Source organism: Chiroxiphia lanceolata, chromosome 8 (genome assembly GCF_009829145.1).
Source record: "Chiroxiphia lanceolata isolate bChiLan1 chromosome 8, bChiLan1.pri, whole genome shotgun sequence".
NCBI classification, from domain to species: Eukaryota; Metazoa; Chordata; class Aves; order Passeriformes; family Pipridae; genus Chiroxiphia; species Chiroxiphia lanceolata.
In genome coordinates this window covers 25343286-25365375 of record NC_045644.1, presented here as the reverse complement: position 1 = coordinate 25365375, position 22090 = coordinate 25343286, and the positions used below count along the sequence as shown (strand labels likewise).

General features: G+C 40.0%; 1 protein-coding gene across 7 annotated transcripts in view; it reads right to left on the bottom strand.

Moving 5' to 3' along the window:
• Window positions 1-22090, bottom strand: part of ZMIZ1 (zinc finger MIZ-type containing 1) — a 348375-nt gene that overhangs the window by 9554 nt on the left and 316731 nt on the right. For all 7 annotated transcript variants that reach the window (XM_032695347.1, XM_032695349.1, XM_032695346.1 and 4 more), the window contains 10 exons: window positions 19731-19913; window positions 17272-17446; window positions 15803-15944; window positions 12468-12678; window positions 11166-11271; window positions 10466-10626; window positions 10110-10177; window positions 8275-8343; window positions 7501-7748; window positions 4562-4725 (listed from right to left, as the gene is read on the bottom strand). In XM_032695347.1, the coding sequence (XP_032551238.1) occupies window positions 4562-4725; window positions 7501-7748; window positions 8275-8343; window positions 10110-10177; window positions 10466-10626; window positions 11166-11271; window positions 12468-12678; window positions 15803-15944; window positions 17272-17446; window positions 19731-19913 (1527 nt within the window). The remainder of the gene's footprint in view (window positions 1-4561; window positions 4726-7500; window positions 7749-8274; window positions 8344-10109; window positions 10178-10465; window positions 10627-11165; window positions 11272-12467; window positions 12679-15802; window positions 15945-17271; window positions 17447-19730; window positions 19914-22090) is intronic.

Genomic DNA, 22090 nt, shown 5'->3' with positions numbered 1-22090 from the left:
GATATCTCATGTTAATTGGGTATATGGAGAAACAAAAAATGGAGACATTTTTTGAGGAATGCTACATATTGCCACAAAGTGGAGCTGAAATAAAAGAACAAATACATACAACAACAGCATGAAAATCATCCAGCCAAGCCAACAGAAACCAGCAAAATGCTATGTCAGTATTCACCCTCTCATATCACAGTAAACTGCAAGGTTATCTTAACCTCAGTCTTCAGTTTTGGAAAGCAAAAGGGGGATTATTACAAAACTTAATTAAAATGTTCCCACAAAAAAAAAATAGAGAAATAAGCATTTAAAAAAAGACATTTCACCACTCTTAGAAAAACTGAATTGTGAATATTGATCCTTTGAGATAGTCAGTACTCGGCAAAACAGGGGTCCTTTTCAATACTTTGGTATTACAAAGGTTTGTGGAAAGAGCAGGATTCTATCAGCAACACGGTATTTGGGTCTTAAGTACTGATACACATCTCTCCATTAGAGTCACAGTTTGACTACTTGAAAAATATTCTATGACATCATTGTTACCTTAGGGGTAAATTTGTACGAAATCTGCCCACAGACTATACCTTAATTTAAATGAATTTGCAGCCTAAAAACTATACAAAAGTCCAAGTGTAAGCAGATGTCTCTCCAAATAGTATTGTTTCCTTCCTCACTCACTGAGGATACGTGCAACAGAAAGTGTGGAAATTAAGAAAGTTTATAATAACAAAGAGTAAAAAACAATTTAAGACAGTCTCTTAAATCCCTGAATGCACAAAGGAAGAGTCATATTGGCACGTTTATGTCAATAATTATTTAAACTAGGAGGCATTAATATGTTCTCAGACAAATTTCAAAACAAATAAGGAGGTTAGAAATTCTAGTTTATACAGGCAATGATTTTATATATATATATATATACACACACACACACACACAAATATTTAGTTGATAAGGCAGTCACTTGGGTCCTTGGATAACTGTTGTTCCTTGTATTAGGGCCACTATAATCTTTAAAGAGCCACTGCACGTTCAGAATCCATCTGACTTTGGCCACCAACTACACCAGCCTACCTGGAAAAAGCAAAATGCTCAGGACCACAACAACTTTGCATTTGCATTCAGTAACTAATGATAAGCTTGCTGCGGTGCAAACACATTTTAATCAACATATTTTGTGCATGTTTAGCTTGCAGCTGCAACTCCCACAATTTTATTTTGAAAACACTAACCCGCACTATGAATGCAGAGTCTAACAAAGTTGCCTTGGCTTATATAGCAAGGTTAACTCCAGAGTTGTTTTTAGAGGCATAAACTTTGGCACTCTTAAAACATTTACAACCTATAAAAGACAAGCTTATAGCAGACAACTACATCTTCAGCTTAATAGCACAGACCAACACAACTCTACAGCCCAACAGTGACCTCTAGGAGTGCTGAGATGTACAGCTCAGAGCAACAGGGCCTGCCAGCTGCACAACAATATTCTTTCTGTGTCTGGAGAAAATTGACAGTGGGGGGGAAAAATCACCAGGTTAAGTCGATGGTTTTTATATCTCTCTCCATTACCAGGGTCATAGCTTTATCAACTCTTTTGCTGTGTTAGCCAGCAAAACCACTAAAAGATACCATCCTGCCTGCCCTGATGTTCTTGGGCACTTTACCCATGCATGCCTTTGTCACTGTATGCAAGGTGCATCCTTGGAGACATGCACTGAATTTCCCCACCCTGCTCCTGATTTAGTTTTCAATCACATCAGTACATGGGTCCAGATCACTTCATGGCTGCAGTAACACTCATGCTGGTGTGAGAGGGAGGAAAAGTGAAAATAGAAACAAGAGCGATGACTTTTTACAGTGGCACCAGCTCACATCACCTCACTGTGTAAATGAAACTATGGTGTGATCATCCATTGCTCAGTCATGTACCTTACACTGTCTGCAATGAGCACTAAACTAGAGCTAACTCTGAATTCTCCTTTATCTAAAACTTGTTTACAATTTCTAAAAACAAGCACGGTACTATTGTGGCAGCTATTCTGTAGCAATCTCGCACTGTTGCAATGTAGCATCTGTTCTATAGCTCTCATAATACTCTATGCTGGTATTCCTTCTGTTCAGGTCTTGCTTTGTTCCTTCTTCCACAGGAGTGGAACAGGACTGTTGAGAGAAGAAGTTCTGACTGATTCAGCCATGGTCACCCAGCCCTACCTACAGTGAGCAAACATCTGCATTTCCTGGAGTGACCTATGGATCAACTTTCTCTGCCTACCATTATGTAGGGACCACCACATAAATCTTCATAATAGAAAAATTAGGAACTTTCTCAGCAGCATTCAGCTCCAGCAAGAGAGACATCAGGTCTAAAGGGACCAAACATCTGATCCTGACTCACCTTGTAAACATGTAATGGCCGAAGTGAACAGTATGTGCAAACTACTAAAACCTACTAAATGTGCAAAAATGAAAGACAGAAAGCCAGTCAAGAGCACAGGTAACACCTTAAAATCTTGGTTCAATCACACAGCGTGTTCATAGTTATATTTGTATGAAGATGTCTGCCCAAAGACATTTAGGAACGCATTATTGGCGTGCATTTCTCTAAAAGCAGTGATTTTAAAGACGCCTTTCCTGACTGTCTACTACAGACAAACAGTTCATTTTTGTGAGAGAAGAACAAAAGCAAGAGAGTAAGAGAGAAAGAGGAAAGCAGAGATTTCATATACCAAAAAGGCTGTGTGGGAGCACTAAGAGGCCTCAAGTATGGACTAAAGACTGCACAGCCACAGTGACAAGGTCAATCTAATTCTCCTGTGCTAAAAGGTTTGAAACCTGATCCTCATTACAGAAAATCAGCCACTTCCATCATCTAGGTGGAATCTGCTTTAGCACTGCTTCCTGTTCCCAAATGGTATAGCTTGAGCATCATGATAGATGAGGGAGAAGTGAGGCAAAGGTTTTCTTTAATTGTCACCTATCATAACCAAGCATCAGATTTGCTGCAGATTGGCCCACAGAACCATAAGTCTATTAACATTTGCCCAAATACACTCCTACAGCTCTGGAATATGCATAGCCTTGAGAAACTTCCACCTCTGCTATCATCTGTAAGCAGTCCCATTTTCAGAAAGCCACAAGTTCTTCACTTTCATATTCAATCACTTCAGGTAGGGGCAACTACTACAGCAAAGGTATAGCAGTTAACTGATGAAGTCAAGAGGTACAGGTGTTAGGTAATGTGCAGCAAAGAATAATTCCCCGTGGTTTTGATTCAAAGCAAAGCAGCTGTGAGTGGCTCAGGTTGGTAGTATTTCCTCTCACTACTATATTCTAATACTGGATGTCGGTTCTGATGTAGAGAATTCAGACCAGATAAGCTGTGTATGTGGAATTTGCCAATGTGAAATTAAGTTGACAGCATGTTTGTTCTCCTTTATTATCCTGTGAAGTGGTAAAGTCATTACAGTTTCCGGACTCTTCCTTTGCAGATAAGTCTTGATACTTGGGCTCTCTCCAAATTATACTAAGAACTCTCTTCTCCACTCTCTTCTATTTCTCACCATCCTCCTTGGAAAACCCACTGCCAGCTAGAGGAGACATTGACTGAGTAGGCTTTTGCTGAGCATCTGCTACCACATTTCCTCATTACATTCTGAAATTGTACTTTCCAGGATTCACTAAAGACACAGCACAGATGACTTGTCAAGTTAAACATCCTTCCTGTGCAGTAACAGCACACTTTAAAGCCCCTGCCCTGTAACTTAAATGAACATAAAAGGATGTATACACACCCCACACGCAGAGTTAAAATAGATGACGAGCTATGCCTAAGAGCTAAATGCTGCTGGTAGCTTTTCTATCACCTAGCTACTGCAGTACTGCATTTTCTGGAGATATATAAAGTTCTGTACAGAAAACTCAGTGCTCTGAGCAAGCTGCTTTTCCAAGGCACAGTTCTGCTTCACCATCTGAGACCCGAGGAATCTCTATTTTTTAGTCTCTTATATTGATACTCTCAGACCAGAGGCAGCATCTCTCTCTGAAATCTACAGGCTTGTCCTCTTCCCAACAGCGTAAAGGTGCCTTTCATGCTACTTGAGGGGTAGAATTCCCTCTCAAAATGCTTTCATGCAAATTTTGCCCTCAGGGAAAAAGCCAGGGAAGATATTGTCCCTGCTTTGAAGTTAGCCAATGTCTTGCTTTAACAAGCTGTCTCCTGGAGATGGATATTCACAGACCTGCTGGCCTAGGGAATGAAGTACAGGTTTTTTCATGTGTCAGCGCACAGCACAATGATTAATACAAACACACCAAGGCAGGTTCTTTCTTCCAGATAAACAAGCTTAATTGACAATTCAAAAAGTACAGAAATGCTTCTCCAAAAACTCAGAACAGCCGGAAACTAAAAAACGACATTTCCGGCATTCCTCAGGACTATTCTCCTTCACAAACTTCCAAAGTGAGGAATCCACAAAAGTAAAAGCAGTTCATAAGGGAAGTCCGTTAGCTGGATGAGAGCTCCTTATCCCCACAAAGGCAAATCTACGTGCACAGCACCATTACTTACAGATTCCTGCATGGGGTGACTGAGAGGCTTGTCGAGAGCTGCCATGCTGCTTGGCATGTCGGGGGGATGCGACAGCTGTGGCCCATGCATGAAGTCATTCATAGATGTGCCACCAGGATTCCCGTGTGGGAAGTCAAAATTGCCATGACCTTGGTAACTGTTGCCTGAAAGAGAAACAGATGTGATTTGTTTCCCAGCATTGATCTCTCAGAGTATCCTCTAAAAGCTGTGTGGTGTGATGCTCTCGCTGCACAGCACAGGGCAACCGTGACGCTGAACGTGACTACGCTGTGCTCCCCACTGCCAAGAGAGCTGGGGGAACAGGGAGGAGAAAGGACACTCAGCTTTCAAATACTGGCTCCTGCAATAACTCATGTACGTGTTGTAACTAACTGAAAACTGCTGACATTTTGAAAAACTACTGTCAAGTCACCACGTAAACTTAACCATGCCGAGAAGTAAAACGGGATATTAAATTCTATGGGATATTTGCATTTGGAAGCACCTCAGTGTAACTGAGACTGACTGCCCAAATCCCAAATTAATTATGGGACACCTGTTTTATTTATGTCTATGCTTCTACACACTCAGTAAGATTGTAGCATTGCTTCAGTTTCTGATGAAAATAATTGACAGAAGTGAATCTGGAAGATGCCACAGTGGGAGTTCATAGTACAGCATCTATTTTACCTCTTCTTCTGTGGGATAAACAGGCAACTTCCATTCAGATAGCACAGTACAGGCCTTCACATCTAATTGGAGTCTATGATGTAATTCTCCTTGCTCCCACAAACCCCAATAAAATTCACATGACTGTCTAAATTTACACACACATAGCCCCATCTACCATCCTGAAACAAGCCACACCACCTCAGCCCAATTGATCTTCATTTAAATTCTAAAGCAAGCATGCATCCCAATACAGGCATTTTACTCTCCATATTTTTTCTGTCGAGATCCCTCTCTTAACACTTCCAACTCAGATACCAGTGGCTTATTTGCTACGGACTGCAAAAAACTGAAGTAAAACCACTTTGCTCTTTCATAAAAGCAACTGAACTGGATGATACTGAGCTCTGAAACAACAGAATAGCTTTGGAGCTTGCACAGAGAGCCTGCAGTTTGTCAGCTGAAGTACAGCAGTTCTAAATATTCAACTCCAGAAGGGAGTTTGACAAACTGAAGTAGCTGCATCATTTGCTCTTCAGTGCAGCTTCACAAGCAGAAGTTTAATCTTGGAGGAATAGAAGTCGTTAGCCATGTAAGAGTACTCCTCAAAGACATCAGGACTTTGATCTATCATGTAAATACTGCAGAGCCTTACTAATTCTCATTTTGTTAATCTGCAAATTGGATGAGTCTCACAGAACATAGCTGGTCTTGCCTTGCATCAGGAATAATTAATTAGCAGACAGCTGGAATGTGGTCTTTTTATTACTGAGTATTTGTTATATTTGCAAATTAAGCTTCGGTATGCTTCTTGTCAAACTGAAATAAACAAACATAAACCACAGTAGTAGTACTACTACTACATTGCTTTAAAGAACAGTTATCTATTTGCAATCACTAAAGTGCACATTTTGGTGGAGAATGAAGATATAAGGCAGCACGCCCTTCTCTGTGGCAAGAGTTGTGCCACATGCTGAGGGAGAGACCTCTAAGACATTTAGGATAACCTGGTGTGCTGCACTGATATGCCTATTGCAGGGGAAATAGGAGAGCGTGGGTTTCACCTGCCATTGATGACTCAGGGCTCCGAGAAGCAATGACTGCCTCTGCTACAGGATCCACAGGGGAAGGCAGCAAAATAACAGCCTAGGCAGCAATCATTACACAAACCCTAAACCCCACACTGTACGTGACTACCCTGTCCGCTCCTGATTATGAGCCAGAAACTCAGTGAAGAAGAGATGGCTCTGTTCTCATGCTCTGACTGCACTTCACTCCTACCAAACAAGTGAAAAAATTGTGATTCAGTGCTCTTGGCTTTGTTATAGTAATCATTCATCTGTTTGAAAACCTTAGAAGTTTTATCATCTGTCATCAGTTTTGAGTCATTGGAGCAAATTAACCGTATTTTGCATGTAATCTATATTTTTCTTCAACGCCTGCAAAAAGCACATGTATCACCTTGTAATCAATTTGGGGATTCTGATGGTGTGAACAGTTGGTCTTTTCCCAGAGCTGAACTGAGTCATATCATATTACTTGCAAAAGAAACAGTCTCTGGTTTCATATTTTCAGAATTGTCACTATAATTGAGTTATTCACAACATACCAGTAATTTGAAAACCTATCTCCACTGCCTGTGTTCAGTTCCCTGTTTCTCAATCTGGCAGCACATGGGTAGAGGAACTAAAAAGTAATTTTCTAATGCAAAGGTGTTTGCAAAGCAACTAAAAGGTCTTTGAAAGTCATCCATTTTCTGTGTGGCCTACTGGATGTCACCCACATGGCCATAAGTTAACCTTAGTGGCCCAAGTAGCTGGGTTAATGGGTCAGGTCTCTACTTTCTAACTTATGTAGTACTAGGAGTCTTCACTTCAGGGTGGAACAGAAGGAAAAAGCATAGAAAAAATGTGGAAATAAGTATATTGTGGCAGGCCATGAATATATAAGGTAACATACAGTGTTTGTTGATTCAGGGAGGACTGCATGGCTATAAATATGACAAGCACCTAATACTTAAAATACAAAATAACTAAATACTACAATATATTACTAAAATAGATTACTAAAACATACTACTTACTAAAATACATTTTTCTTTAAACAGACGAATTTTAACTGAAAAGACTAATGCAGAATTTCAGAAACACAGTCATATGTTTTTCCTAATGCATCTCTGAGAAGATGCACTGACATACCTGAATCACAAGGCTGACTGAGTCACTGATTTCTAGAGTGACCACCTGGGTGCATAAATCTGTAAAACTAACCTTGGTTACCATATTCAGTGGAGTTGTTGCCTCCTGGAGGAGGGGGTAAGGATGGGTAAGGTGATGGGCCAGGACCCAAAGCTGCAATCATCTCCATTACATTTGGCATGATCATCTGGCTTGGACTCATGGTCTTAAATCTTTTTGAGGGAATGCCATCTGGGTCATCTTTGATGTGAATATCTGACTTTATAGGGACCGGCCTCCAACTGCAAGTTGGATCAATGGTAACTTCTTCAAACTCGGAGCTGTAAAATAACGTGAAAAATTTAGCATATGAATTGAATTTTTTGAAATCAATTCTGCTGAAGTTTCCATAAGAAACTGCATGGTCACCAATGTTCTGAAATGCTCTGGTAGAATACAACCTTAAGATCTTTTATTCCTCAAATGTGTGCCGAAAGCAAGTCATAAAACAGGCAACTGTGAGAGCACATTTCTGTGTTTATCCACACAATGAAATCCAAACATATTGATGTGGTCTGCCACCTGTGAATCAGAGGGACTGCTTGTAAATACAAGAAAGTAGTAAATCTTCCATTCTTGCTCTTCCCTCTGCTTCATTGGTGAGGCTGCCATCAAGAGACAACCCAAACAAGACCTATAAAGTAGATGGAATCTGATTCACTGTATCACCAGCTCCACCAAAGAGCCACGCAATAGAACATTCAAGTTCAATCACCAAGATTTATTTTGGTGTGGCTGTCTCAGTACTCATTAACATATCTCCTAGTTGCCTAGTCTTGGATATCAGAAATGAGTAAGATCACTTACTTTTGTATAGCGTTCAGAATACCCCACATATACTGGTCAACCTCCAAGCCCTCCAGAAGAGCAGTTTTACTAAAAAGGGAAAAAAACCCCAAACCTCAGGTTAGAATATGGCTAGGGATGAAAGAAGGATAGATTAGTGATGAAATTAGCAGGTTGATTATGTAATATATCATCCAAGAATGATTTTGGGCAAACAATTTTAGTTCTGCACTTGCATTACCAGGATAATAGTATTTACATCAAACAGATGAGATAAGGAGACATCTACTTCTATGTGTTCACAAGCTGTTCACACTCTGTAAGTAATTTTTGTTAGTGAAATACATTGCAAAGTTAAAGTCTTTTCAAACATAGCAGATCTCTCCTGTGAACATCAGTTAGCACTACTTTTTAAATTACATCTTTCTCTTTTTTTTGAGCTACACAGTACTATGGCTTCAAAGTAACTATGTATTATAGCTATTTTACTTAAAATTGGCACAGATGGGGACAGAACAAAACAAAACCAGAAATGATTTATTTATGTAGGCACTTAGATCTGAATGCAGGTGCTCATGCTTAGAGAAACGGGACAAAAATTTAGCCTGGATGTATGAATACATGAATTAAGAAAGCAAGACATCCAATTCTTGTGATATTTTTAGCCAAACTTAGAAGACAGAAAAGGTTTGGGTAGTTCAGAGAAAGCACCTGTATGTTAGGATATGTATCAGTCATGGATAGCCATGGAAACAAGCTCATCTCCAGCCTGCCATGTCCACAGAACTGGAGACTTGTGGAGACCAAGTACAAGCTGTTACAGCTACAGTTCCTCGAGCTAAAGAGCCCTGGCTTCTCAGCTGAGGCTGGCACACACTCCTAACACTGAGGACTGGGCTCAGTAGGTCACAGACACTGAACTGGCCTCCAAACATTCCACAGTTTTTTGTGCCCAGTTAAACATAAGGACGGACAATCTGTAACCACTTCAAAGCTTTTTGTTCCATTTCTTCTGTGTATACCAGCTCTCTGGTCAAAACATAAGGCTGAAATTATGCCAAAGGCATGCATCCCTCTTTTCCTTTAAGCAACAACTCCAAACTTCTGTTCTTTGGAAATTTTTTACCTTTTTTAAAATCAGCCTTATTCTGGAATAGCATCCTTCCTGCTTTCTGCTCTCACTTTAAATTGCACTTGATGTTGACTTTAACCTTGGAGGATCCAAATTAATTTCCTACCTAATTACTGGGAACTGTTGCAGTCTCCAAAATTCCCCTTCTCCTTGAACACTGCCGTTTACTGCACATCTATATGACTCAAAGCTCAGTACCTGAGACAGTTATTTGGCATCCTTACTGAATGTTTAGCTGGATGCTGAACACTATCTACATATTTAAGTTCTGTAATTTGGGGATTACAAATTAAAATTATACAAAAATAACTCTAAAATAGACTATCCTTTCTTTTGCCACAGCATGTTGTTGTCTAGTAGTTGCTTATACTTCATAATTTAGAAGACAAACTTGTAGTTCATTTGTTTATGTAGGTATCTGCCTTACCAATGTAAATATTTGAGCCTCTTTTGAACTCTACACAACCCACTGACAGCCTGTATTGAGAGCCTGCAGGTTACATATTTTGTGAGAAAATATTTCATTATCTCTTTTTAAATTTCTAATAATCAAGGGTGGTGAAATATTGCAAAAATTCTCATTGGATTTCATGCTCTTAAGTAAATGTGGCATATACACCTTATTTCCTAGCACTTCCTTTTTCTCCCCTTCTTGACTTTTAAAATTATCTGAATTTGGTCAAATTGTGTACAACTGCATTTCATGAGGTATGGTTGCACTTACTTGCATACTGGACACCTCCAAGTTCCTCTTTCACAGTTCAGTTGCAAGTAAGATTCCAGATCAAAGCACTAGGTAGCAGAAAGTAACAAGGAGAAAAACAAACAAAACAAAACAAAAGGAAATAAAGGGAGAATACCGTATTAAATGAATCAGTTAGACAAAAGCAAAACTGACATGAAAACTAAACCAGATAGTTTACTTTCTTCCTCTACACTAAACATATAAATATAGTTAATTGTTTAGGCTGCCAAAGATAAATGCCATTTCATCAGGCACTCTCACACGATAACCAAGCTAAAGGTACTGTAACAACACATGGCTGAGGGAATACTGCCAGGCCACTGGCACCTACTCACTTGTACATGCTTGCAATCGTGACCCCTTGCTGGGAGCTGAATCCGCCGGAATGTGATCGGACACTTCAAAGACACTTTAATAGCAGTTTGCTCCACTCCATCTTCCCCGTTTAGTGTTGCGTTGCCAGAGGAAGCTGCCACGCTACTGAAGTTCCTCTTTACTGTTCAGGAAGAAGGTATTTGTATTTGTGAGAAAGCACAAGCACACTGTAAATTCTAACATACAAATCTAAAAGACCAACATTTCAACATTTAAGGGACAATTTAATGAACGATTTATTGACAGAGCTGTCTTCTGTGTAATCTAAAACATTCTCCTGAACAGACACGTCATCACACACATGCGTATCAGCTATAGCCTCAAACAAATACAGTGCCATACAAGCACTAAAAGCAGCCCTAAATAGATAAAGAATAAATCTGTCTTTTAGGCAGGTCAAAAACAAATATGGGGGAAAAGCAGAGATTCTCCTGGAATAGGGACTAAGCTTGTGTTCTTGGAACTTTGCTACCCCTACCCAAATAGCCCTTAACATTTGAGGATACCAAGGATGTCATCTACCCACATCATGTTTTGGAAATTCTAGATAATTACAGCTTAAGGTTATCAATAAACAAGTAAATCTTGCGTAGACATAGCTTATCACAACTGAACACAGACATTTTGCAAAGTCATCACCCACACAAAATGCAAACTCACTCTTGGTGATACAATGTTCTGCTGGGAGGAGGCGTTTCTTTAGTAGACCTTGAAGTACAGAGCGAACTGATGGCCGGTGTACCAACTGCAACACGAACAAGTGTGACTGCAAGAAAACACATTTCGTTAGGAAAAGAACCAAACACACATGTTAAATACACTCCTGAACAGAGCTGCACTCTTCCCTTGGACACTTGGCTTTCGTGAGAGCTTAATTATGAAAGCTGGTTCTGCTCCTCTGCACACACACGCTCCCTTATGGATACTCTGCACACTGTGCAGGATGTTTTCCCATGCATAGGGTATACAAGGGCTTTAAAAAAGCAAAGATTTTCTGCATTTTCTCCCTCCTTAATATTCAGAATACATAGGGCTGACATACTAATCTCTGACATCAGGGTTTATTTTAAAACCCTGGATTGTTTGACACAGTCTAGCCTACCTGTCTGCCCTCAGACTACGTTGGAAGTTACGAAAACAATCTGCGACTGATGTGCCTGGAATCAACTGAATCTTCCTCCCCAGCACAGAGCTTATTGTGGATTCACAGGATGCTGCTCCTGCTCTCAGCCATCAGATAAATGATATTATGCAGGGAAACATCAGGGTGAAGTAAAGCAAAATGAGTGGATGGCTTATTGTCAACGTGCCTCACACAGTGACCTTGTGAGAGCTTGCAGCTTGCTTTATTATTGTCAGTGACATGAGGACAGTCAAAGGCTCAGACTGGATGTGCAGAACAGTCTACATTAAAAATACAGTACTCATCCCCAAGGGTAACTAACCCATGGAAAAGGAGAAAGTGGAAAGTTGAATGGTTTAGAGTGCATCATGGAACATGAGTTTTTAATCTAAAAAGGTATTTGAAAAATCATCACCAACACCAACAATTATGATGGTGATCTTTTCATGACAAACCAAATACAGTTTAATACCTTAAGTTAATGAAATTAGTACCATCAACAGTCTTCATCCCAGTAATCTACTTCTACACTAATACACTTTAGCCACCTTGTTACACAGCACACAATAAATGGTAGGAGATCAAACTCCCTTCCTCCCCAAAACCATGAACACTGTCAGAGACACTGGAAGGACACCACTACATTCTCCAATAATTAAGCAGCAAAAATTTTCATATTAGCACTCTGACTGTTTCAACATCATTAAATAAGAACCTTACCAGAAAAAAATATGGTAAAAAATGAGAGTAAGGCTCCTTCAGCTAAGGCAACATTTGCAAACTGTTCTAAATAGCAAACTCAGCATCAGCAGCTGCAGCCGTGAGCTCAGGGTACTTACGCAACAACATGCTGTGACTGTAATTTGAATCGTGTTTCTTCCTGGCTGGCAGACGTGCTTTAGGTGCAGAGGTTTATGAGATGTCTTGTTGTCACCACGTTCGATGGTAAGTGGGGTTGCATTAACGCTGACCTGGACTGAAGCTGGCCAGTTTGTGTTCATTTGTCTGTCTTCATGGTGATAGCACTTGAACTGCAACTCCAAGTCAGACCTGTACAACAACCAATAAATCTTCCTTTAACTTTGCTTTCACATTGCAGAGGGAGGTCATTTTGATGCTGAGAACGTTCTTTCTTTCCCAGTCAGATTATTTTTCTAGAATTATTGCCAATAAGGAGATAACATGCTTTCTTCACAAAAGCCCCTTAACAGAAGCAAGTCACGATGAATTAATGATGGAAGCATGCCCCAAAGTTGTTCATATTTTACACTTATAAAGGACTTTCCAAAGAAACAACTCAAACCTCCTTGCAAACCTAGACCATGGAGCGATTCTGCAGAAAGAAGAATGTCAACATCATGTATGTCCTTTGTGTTTTAAGAACAAGAAAACAGCATGCAGCAGTGGAGTGTGCTGGAAAACTGGATTCTTCACTACCTCAGAATTTAAAAGAGCATTTGAATGAACGCTTGACAGACAGAATACAAGTAGAGCTAATCCTGACTTAGAACAGGTAAATCAACTAAGCTAAAATGACCCCTATATCTCACTCCCCACTGAAACCACAGTTTCTGTGATTCCAAATTAACACAGCTGTGGATTAAATCTACCCAATTTAGACCTTATTTCAGGGCATGAATTCCTCCCACCTCTCCAATAATAATTTCCACACGCTATTTAGCTCCTCAGAAATTAGTTCTGTAACGCCTCCAAAAAAGGAAGAGGCTGAGATTACGTTAATCACAAATTAAGTGGGTACAGACTATGACTTCAGTTTCATAAATGGATGTTAACCTTGTGTTAGGAATGAGTAATTTAAATAAGAAATTTAAAAGAACATGGAAAGCTGAACTAAAATGTCAGGATTCTGCGGTTCATGACAGCAAAAGACAGCTGAAAGTTTATCGTTCACACTTGAAAATCTGTGTGCTTATTTCTTCATGTTTCCTGAAAGAAGATATCTTTGTAAGATCCAAGAGGAACAGCTCATTCAGGAGATCATCACCTTAACTTCCATTTTCCTTACTAAGATTTCAATCTGACTCAACATAATCTTTTATGGATTTCAAAACATCAAGATTTAGCACTGGACACAAACACTTTTTTTTTTAAAAAGAAACTTACAGGATACAAATTATCTGACCTTTCAACATAATCCATCCATATGAAGCCTTTTCAGGCTTTTTTTCAATATTTTATTAACAATTTTTTGAAAGCTTTCTCTGCAAGTTCCACTCAGATTCCCACCTCACAAGAACACACCACAGTCATCCAGACTTGGAGGGAAGCAAGGCTTGGTACCTCTGACATCAAACCCAAGCCGACTGGGCGAGCAGGCCTGCTGAACGTCACAGAGCAGTGACAGGGCTCAGGAGACCCTCGTGTTCTTAGCACGCAGTGTCTCCACCACGGGACGTTATTCATAAGTGAGCAGTGTGAAGGCTGAACCAGCTTCAAGGAGACATTTTCCCCGCCTTCAACCTTTCTGTTTCTCGTAACCATGAAAAGTTCCCAGTGGGGAGAGAAATAGTTGCATTGCTATTCATTATGCGTCTACACGTGAGAGGTTTTGCCGAATATTTTAACTGGCAGAAAAACATTGAGAATTGGCTCGATTCCACCATTCTCTATAAAAACCGAAATCCATCCACACATGTGACTAATTCATTTTTCTGGCATCCATCCAACCCCCAGTTAAATGTGGAATGACTTCATTACAGGACCATCCGTTCTCCCTACTATTAACAAGCTTTCCAAAACAGCAGACCTGAGCACAGTTTACCTATGAGTCTTCATTAAAATAAGTTTAAATAAAGGCTATGTGTTTGGTGAGCAAAGGAAGAAAGAAAGAAGAGATATTAAGAAACAGCCTCATGCCTCAGTGCAGAACTATAAATCTACTGAATGAGCCAGCACAATCCCCAGTAGTGATTACTTATTAATAAGAACTGGCAAATAACTGCCAAAACTCCCTCTGCTGCGAGTACTCCACGATAATGAAATGCAAGCAAGCAATAACTGACCTTAAAGTTAGGTGTTAATTATTGGATGTGGTCTGCCTGCAATCTCCCTTCCTCCCAACCCCCAGGCTACCTCAGGGTAGAGGGGGCACCAAGGCACAAGGACTCCTGCACTCTGCATCAAGCCTCAGCTTCAGAGCCAGAATCTGTCCCCAGGGCAGGGAAGTGAGTGCACCTCTCTGCCCACCTCTGCCCTCCACACCCTGAGAACAGAAGTCTCAAGTGAATTCCAGTCAGTGGGAAGAAGATTCTCACAGGGAAATAACTTCCATGAAAGAACCCAAGCAACTAACCAGCCTCCACAGTACACAGAGAAAGGCTCAAACAATGTAATCATCAGGCAGGATAAACACTGAGATACTTTCTGAGAAAAACAGAATGAGGAGAGATGATTATTCCGTAGTATTTGAAAATATATAGATTAAAAAAAATTAAGGCTCTGATTGTCATTTGATCTAAGGCACTTTCGTGAGCATGGAGGAACCAAAACATAACCTGGAATCACTTACACAGATCTACATTAAATGCAGGAAAGTACCACCAAGGAAAACTATTCTTCTGTGCTGAAAATAAGAACTCACTAAGTGAAAACCAGAAGCCTTTGTTTGTGGAAAGCTATGTTCTGATATTTCTGAGCTGTTCTTGTGGAGTAAGAAAACAGGGGAAATTTAGGAATAGGGGGAATTAGGTCCTTCATTAGTGGGTTATTTTTCATTATCAGATAGTTTGCACCATTTAATTTAAGCATAAGCTGTAAGAGCCCTGCATAGCTACTCCTGCAATTAATATTTCAGAGGCCACAAAGCACCTTCAGAGACTCCTAAATGGAAGTTCATACTCGTGTGGGTCGGGTCACGCACACTATGCTCCTGTTCCGCACAGATCAGAAAGGATGGAACAGCTGTAGTGATTTCTTTGGACACTGAATGGTATGTGCTACCAGCAAGGAGATATAATATATATTATGAAGCATTTTAGAATGCGTTGTCTCTGGAAAATGACAGGTGAAAGTACCGGGGAGTCAAAAGGACATCCTCCCCATCCAACCTACAACTTTTGAAGCGAAATTCATGGCAAACCTTCATGGCCCTGAAACTCATGGCCACTCCTCCACCACGGGATGCAAGACCTCTTTGCAGCAAGGCTGAGCTTACCTCCACATCAGCGTCTGATGGACAGTTGGCCGTAAGTGAAAGACATGGTTACTGACTGCCAGGTTGTGTTCCAGCCGGAAGGGCTCCAGGACGACCCCATCTCTCACGGGAAACGTCAGACGCAGCTCATCGTTGTGGTTGGCTGGGATCGAAGAGGGAGAGAAAGCGTGAACTTTCCCTTTAGCATCTGCAGTGCAATAATAATGTGTATATTTATACAGAATAGTGACAATTTGCACAGTGATCTGCTACTGGGTCTAACTTAGCAGGCTTACACACACAAAAAAGAAAATAACAAGTGACTACGTCATCTAAGTGATGCAAGTGACAAGGCTCAAACTGATGACAATGGCAAAGCAGTCTTCTATGCTCCCATGCTTCACATTAGGACCTTAGCATTCCAGCCACAAACCAGGCACGGCAAGAATTCTTGGTTTTTATTACAGCATAGGTTCTGTGTCCAGGCTTACTCTGTTGGCAGAAGACTGACAACAAATCTCTTTATTATGTCAAACTGTGATAATGCTTGTTTTCCCTGCTTTGAACTGGGATCAACATTACCCAATTTGTTTCAACAGTTTCATCAGCTGAAAGTATCTGATGATCAAAGACACTGTATTCAATTACTACCTGAGCCCATAAAGGAGGTTTTGTGGTAACTTACAGCTGATCTGTGAAGTCCAAATGGCTTTAAATGTTGTGTTCTTGCCCAAATAATACTGCAGGCCACCTTCTTCTACTTGATTTTTCAGCTATCCTGAACTCCAAACAGAGCTGCAAAGTGCTAATGCAGCAGCAGTTATTTTACAGAAAACATAAAGGTTTTCACAGCTCCCTAGTAAATGATATCCCCTGTTGTTCATCAGTCACTTCAAAACCTGAAACATCTCGTGCTAGCATCTAGTCAGAGAGATCTTGTTATTCCTACCCTGTTCCCAGCCAAATGTAGCTGTGATGCTGAGTGGCTTTGAAAAGAACATATATCAATTTTTGGCATACTACTGAATATTCTTAAGAAGCCTGCACGGATTACAATAGAGACACTGCTATAAATATTCACATTTTACACTATTCTGCGGTGTTGTTCAATGAATGGCTTTGCCCTTGAACAAAACAGACCACAATGAAAGTTCATACAACAAACAAGCCTACAAAGCACTCATAGCACAGCCTGAAAACAACTGTTTTATCCTCAAGAAGTGTATCAAAGGAGTAGTTCAGGAGCAAAACCCTTACAAATTTGACCTGGAAGAACTTTTCTGATATTCCGTCTTAAGAGGGGATGGCAATCTTTCTCTTTTCTGTCCCCTGGCTCTAGTGAGCCTACACCGCACGTGCCACCTATTATAACTTACAACTTGAGCCTCTCCCAGAGCAGCAATCAGAGCTAGTTTCCAGACTCTGAAGGGTATGGGGCAGAGAACAGAGGAACAATAAATGACTGTGGGGGCATTCTGTTTGCTACTCACTTGGAGGCGGTGGTAAAGCATTGATATTTGGTTTAATATCAGGTGGGAATGGCGGTTTGACATCCTGGTTAGGTGACAGGTATGGAGGAATATTGCTCCCTGGTGTCATAGGTGGTGTGGGGTTTCCTGGAACAGGTGAATGAGGGTAATTTGCCACAGGTACAGGCCTTGATGGCTAGAAAATAAATAACATCACATTGTTATTGCAGTCTTAAAATAAGAACAATAAGCCTTGTGAGCAGCACTGTTATCAAACACCAAAGACTACAAACAAGGGAGGGAGGCCCCTCTGTTTCTGGACAAGAAACCACAGGATGTCCCATGAGGCCTTCAGGGAAGAGGCCCATTAGGAGAGCAAAGCAGGAACTGAAACCAGGAGACCAGCCAGCTTAACTCAGGCAATGACCAGATACAAGCAAGGCTGCCAAAAGCCTTTTTGCATTCATCTGAACACTCCCTTTCCAAAACCAACCAGCCATTCACTTCAGTTTTTCCACACCACCACAGCCCACCCAGCCCTTTATATCTCTGCCTTCCTCCCAAAATAGCCTCAGGGCACAGAAGCCTACACGAAAAACAAAATCCAAAGACACACAATTAGACAGTCTGTGTCCCTTTTACTTCCATCTATCCTTTCTTCCACCCCTATCCAAGTCATCTATTCAGAACTGAAGCTCTGGGGGTCAGGGGATGTTTTTTATTCTGTGTACCTACAATTTGATTCTGTCCCTAGTTTGTTGCTGGATAAGACAAACTAATAGAAAAAGGATAATTAAATATAAATAGTAGCTACATATTAAAACACTGTTGGTTTTGTTCCTTGTAATTAAGGGTGTGGTTGCAGTTAACAGAATAAACCAATAACCCTGATGTGAAGGAAGCTGACATGAAACAAAACTGCAGCTGCATGGCACTCTCCTGTAATAGTTCATGTACCATAAGCAGAAACACATAAGAGTGTCAGAAGATGAAAACCTTTACAGACAGCCAAAGCATCCTGACTTCAAATATGACTCTGTAACTAAGTGCTGCTCTGCTAGACTAGGATACTTGAAAGCACTTAAGAAGAAAGGTGCCTTCTAAAATCTTAAGCATTTAAATTCCCAGCCATCTTTGGTTTTTTCCTTTAACACATACAGCTACTATCTCCACAATCACTACAATTTAAAGGTTCTGGTTCTGTCTGTGGCAAACTGGAATTTTCCTCCACCCAGGATAATCTCCCTTATTAAAAAGAGCTCTTTTTCCCTAACTGTTTCCAGAGCAGTCGATATTTGAATACAAAATAGGGGATACATTGGAAAGACAACAGATTCTCTGTTAGAACTATCCTGTAAATCAAAAAACTTAAACCCATCTAACACAAACACAGATAAAATGTATTTAAAAATCTGCCACTTAAAAACTTCCGAGTTCTTCTGTTGTTATTTTAGTGTAAGTGACTGCACTGGAATTATAGTATAGAGGATCTGTCTCCTGCTGGTGTTCTTCCTGGCAGTGTACTGCAAAAGCTTCCATGATGCAACAGGCATTCCTTTGGGTACCACAGTGGACAGTGTGGATGCACACAGAACAGATGCTCTCTGGAAAACAGTTTTGCTTTTTTTTTTTTCAATGGTGTTTTCTTTGTGAATCACACCAAACTATTCCAATTCAACACCAATGTGCAACTTAGATTCTTCCACCCTACACTCAAAATCAGAATGTAGTACAAATACTTCAACAGCTAATGCTTTAAGCAGGTCAGAACATCAGTGGTCCTCCCCATTTTATACTCACTGGAGTACCTGTGTGCAACAGATCACCTTTGTGTGCATTTCAAAGGCAGCAAACCTCAGCAGGCCCTTAGTACAGCCTTAGTTTGGAGAATACACAGTGCTCAAGATGTATCCACAAACCGGTTTTAGGCAACATTTTAAGAATTCTAGTTCTTGCCCAAAACAAGCAGCACAGAGGGAAAAGACTGAGGGGAAAAAAGGAGGAAGAGGTTGGAGAAAGTAACAAAAACTTCAGTTCAAAGATGAAATCTACAACTGGAACTGCTTAATCCAACAGCGACCACTGTAGGTCCAAAACCGGAATGCTGCAATGTGGTACATGTTTATTACAAATTTTCAAAGCTGTATTCTTGCAGGGTACCACGAATAGGTGAAAATATTACACCTGAATCCCATTAGGTACTTTTTTTTAACAAGCTATTTTTGAAGTAAACCCAACGTTTTCTTGTAAAACCCTCTAATGAGCTGCAGCAACATTCAATTTTCTTTATGAACTGCTCTGAAGTCGCAATGCAACTTGGCTGATTGACTTGATTCTGTGATAGCCAAAACATTAGTAAAAAGGCTGTGGATTTTTCTCTTTCCTTTAATTACGTAAAAGCGGTATCTATGAAGTCATTAATGTGACTTCATTCAGCAAACGGCCACCAGAACGCAACAAGATAATCTAAGAATTCTTACCTTGTAATACTGCCCCATGTTGACTGTTGGAGGAGGGTACTGCCCTGTGTTTTGCTGGCTTGGCATCCTCTGTCCAGGATAGTTGGGAGATGTAAGGGGTCTTGGAGGGTTGGGAGTGGGGTACTGACCAGGCTGGTTTGGAAACTGGCTATTTGGTCCATATTGCTGGTTTCCATAATTCGGCTATTTCATGACAGGGATAAAAGAAGACAAAAACATGTTTTATGCAAGCAGTTTTCTTGTACTGATTATTAGCATACCTTCATTAGTGGAATCAAAACAAACGAAAACCCCAGTACTCCTCAAAAGCATAAAAACCTTGCAAACCAAAGTGGGGTAAGAACAACCATGTACCTTAACACACACACACACACACACACACACACACACACACACACACACACACACACACACTCAGCCTTGCAGTGCTGTCAAAGGGCACTGTGTTTGAAGAAACCAGAATTACAACCAGATGGAACGTTCACAAAATTTCTGTGTTTCTGCTACCACCCCCAAGCCTGGGGCTCCTTTTCCAGATGTAGAATGGAAGCACAAAAAGAAAAAGTAACAAAATAAAAAATCCTGAAACAGGCAAGAGAATAGAAGCTGTTGCCCATGTCTGTCTTTTCAACCCAACTGCTATGCTGCCATTGTGCTAGAGTATTTAGCAATACCTTAACAACTAAAGAGAAGTTATTACTAGTCATAAACACTTTGCTAGTGCTAGCTAGTGCTGTGCTTTTGGAATCAAAGTCATGAAAACTGGAACTTCAAAGGTAATAAAATGTTAATTAGAAAAATTAACTTGTTGATAAGAATTTGCCATAAACGAAGCTTTCAAAAACCGATAGGCAAATATCAACTGCAAAATTCAGGCCAGCAAGCATGTAACGTTTATGGCATGGTTCAGAACTGACTTGTTGGAAACATGATCATATTCACTTACAGTGAAAAATGTGCTTCTGCTGAAGCAGCAAAAAGACATTTAAAGTCATTCTTAAAGTATTAAATCTGAAGACAAAACTTATCTGAACAAGCCACATCCTGTGTTTCCTTAACTTAGTTGTGAATAAATGGCAGTATCTACAGAGTGAAAAGCGTTCCCAGAGAAGCAACTCCTGCAAAAGCACATCCCTTTTTTATTTCTGAATAAATTTTTAATTAGGAAAAAGTAGTTTGCAGATCAGGAAAGAAATGTAGCTCAGTAAGAAATGTTTTCTATATTTTCTGTATGCCATGGTACTCTTTGCTGTTGTGTTTTCTATAAACTCTTACTACCATAATTATTGTCAGCGCAATATCACAATATTCAAAGCTCGACACCTGTTGCTGAAGTCTCAGTTGAATATAGAATTTCACAGGAAATGATCTCTGAAGTTACTAAGTGGTGGCTAGATTTATATAAACATGTAGGCGTACACAGATGCTGAGAGCTGCTGGGATTCTCAAAAGCATCTACTGCCTGATTCACACTGATTTGAAGAGTAAAACACATTGGTGCTTTTTAATTTCAAAAGCTTGTTTGTCTGCATCTTTGGTTGTCTAAATTTCTTTATAATTTTGACCCTAAGGTCATATTACAAGTCAATTGTAATGTAATTTTGCCTACAAAGTTATTCAGATCTCCTACAAGAGCACAGGAACTTATCACGCTCCAAATAAACTTGCATTAGATAAATGCTGACAAACAGGGATTTGAGTTCAACATTATTTATATTCATCTCAGTGACCATGATCTCAGTGATCAACACTCAAGAAGTTTAGAAAGCAATTGGTCTTTAAAATAAATGTTATTACTATTAATAAATAAATAAGACTTTCCTAAGTTGCTAAGGTCTCAAACGTGTGGGAACTTGTAATATGAAGGAAAAAATAAAAATAAAAAAAGATAAAAAATAAAAAAAAAAAAAAAAAAAATAAAAAAAAGAAAAGAAAAAAAAAGAAAAGAGTTCAAAGGCAGCCAGGCAAGGTAGAAAGGAAAAGATCATACTTATACAATGTTTGTCCTGTTATTTCTTTAGAAAAATAAAACCATCCAAGAAAACATAGATCACATGTTTGGCTCAAATGAAGTATTTCACCTTCAGTGTCCTTTTTAAGTTGTCATATTAAATGAATCCACTCCTGTGATGGAAGTCTGTTTAAGGTCTGTGAAGGCACTATGAGAATCTTACAGTGACATTTTGAGCAGTCAGCTGGTTTGGGCCCTTTCTTGAGTTGACTGTCATCTTGACTAACATAGCAAGGGCCAACCTGAATACTTTAGAAGCTAAAAAGGAAGAGCTGCTGCTGCTTATATTTCAGTGGCTGCACTCCTACCAAGGCTGGAACAAAGATGCACCTGTCTTAAAGGGATGTGT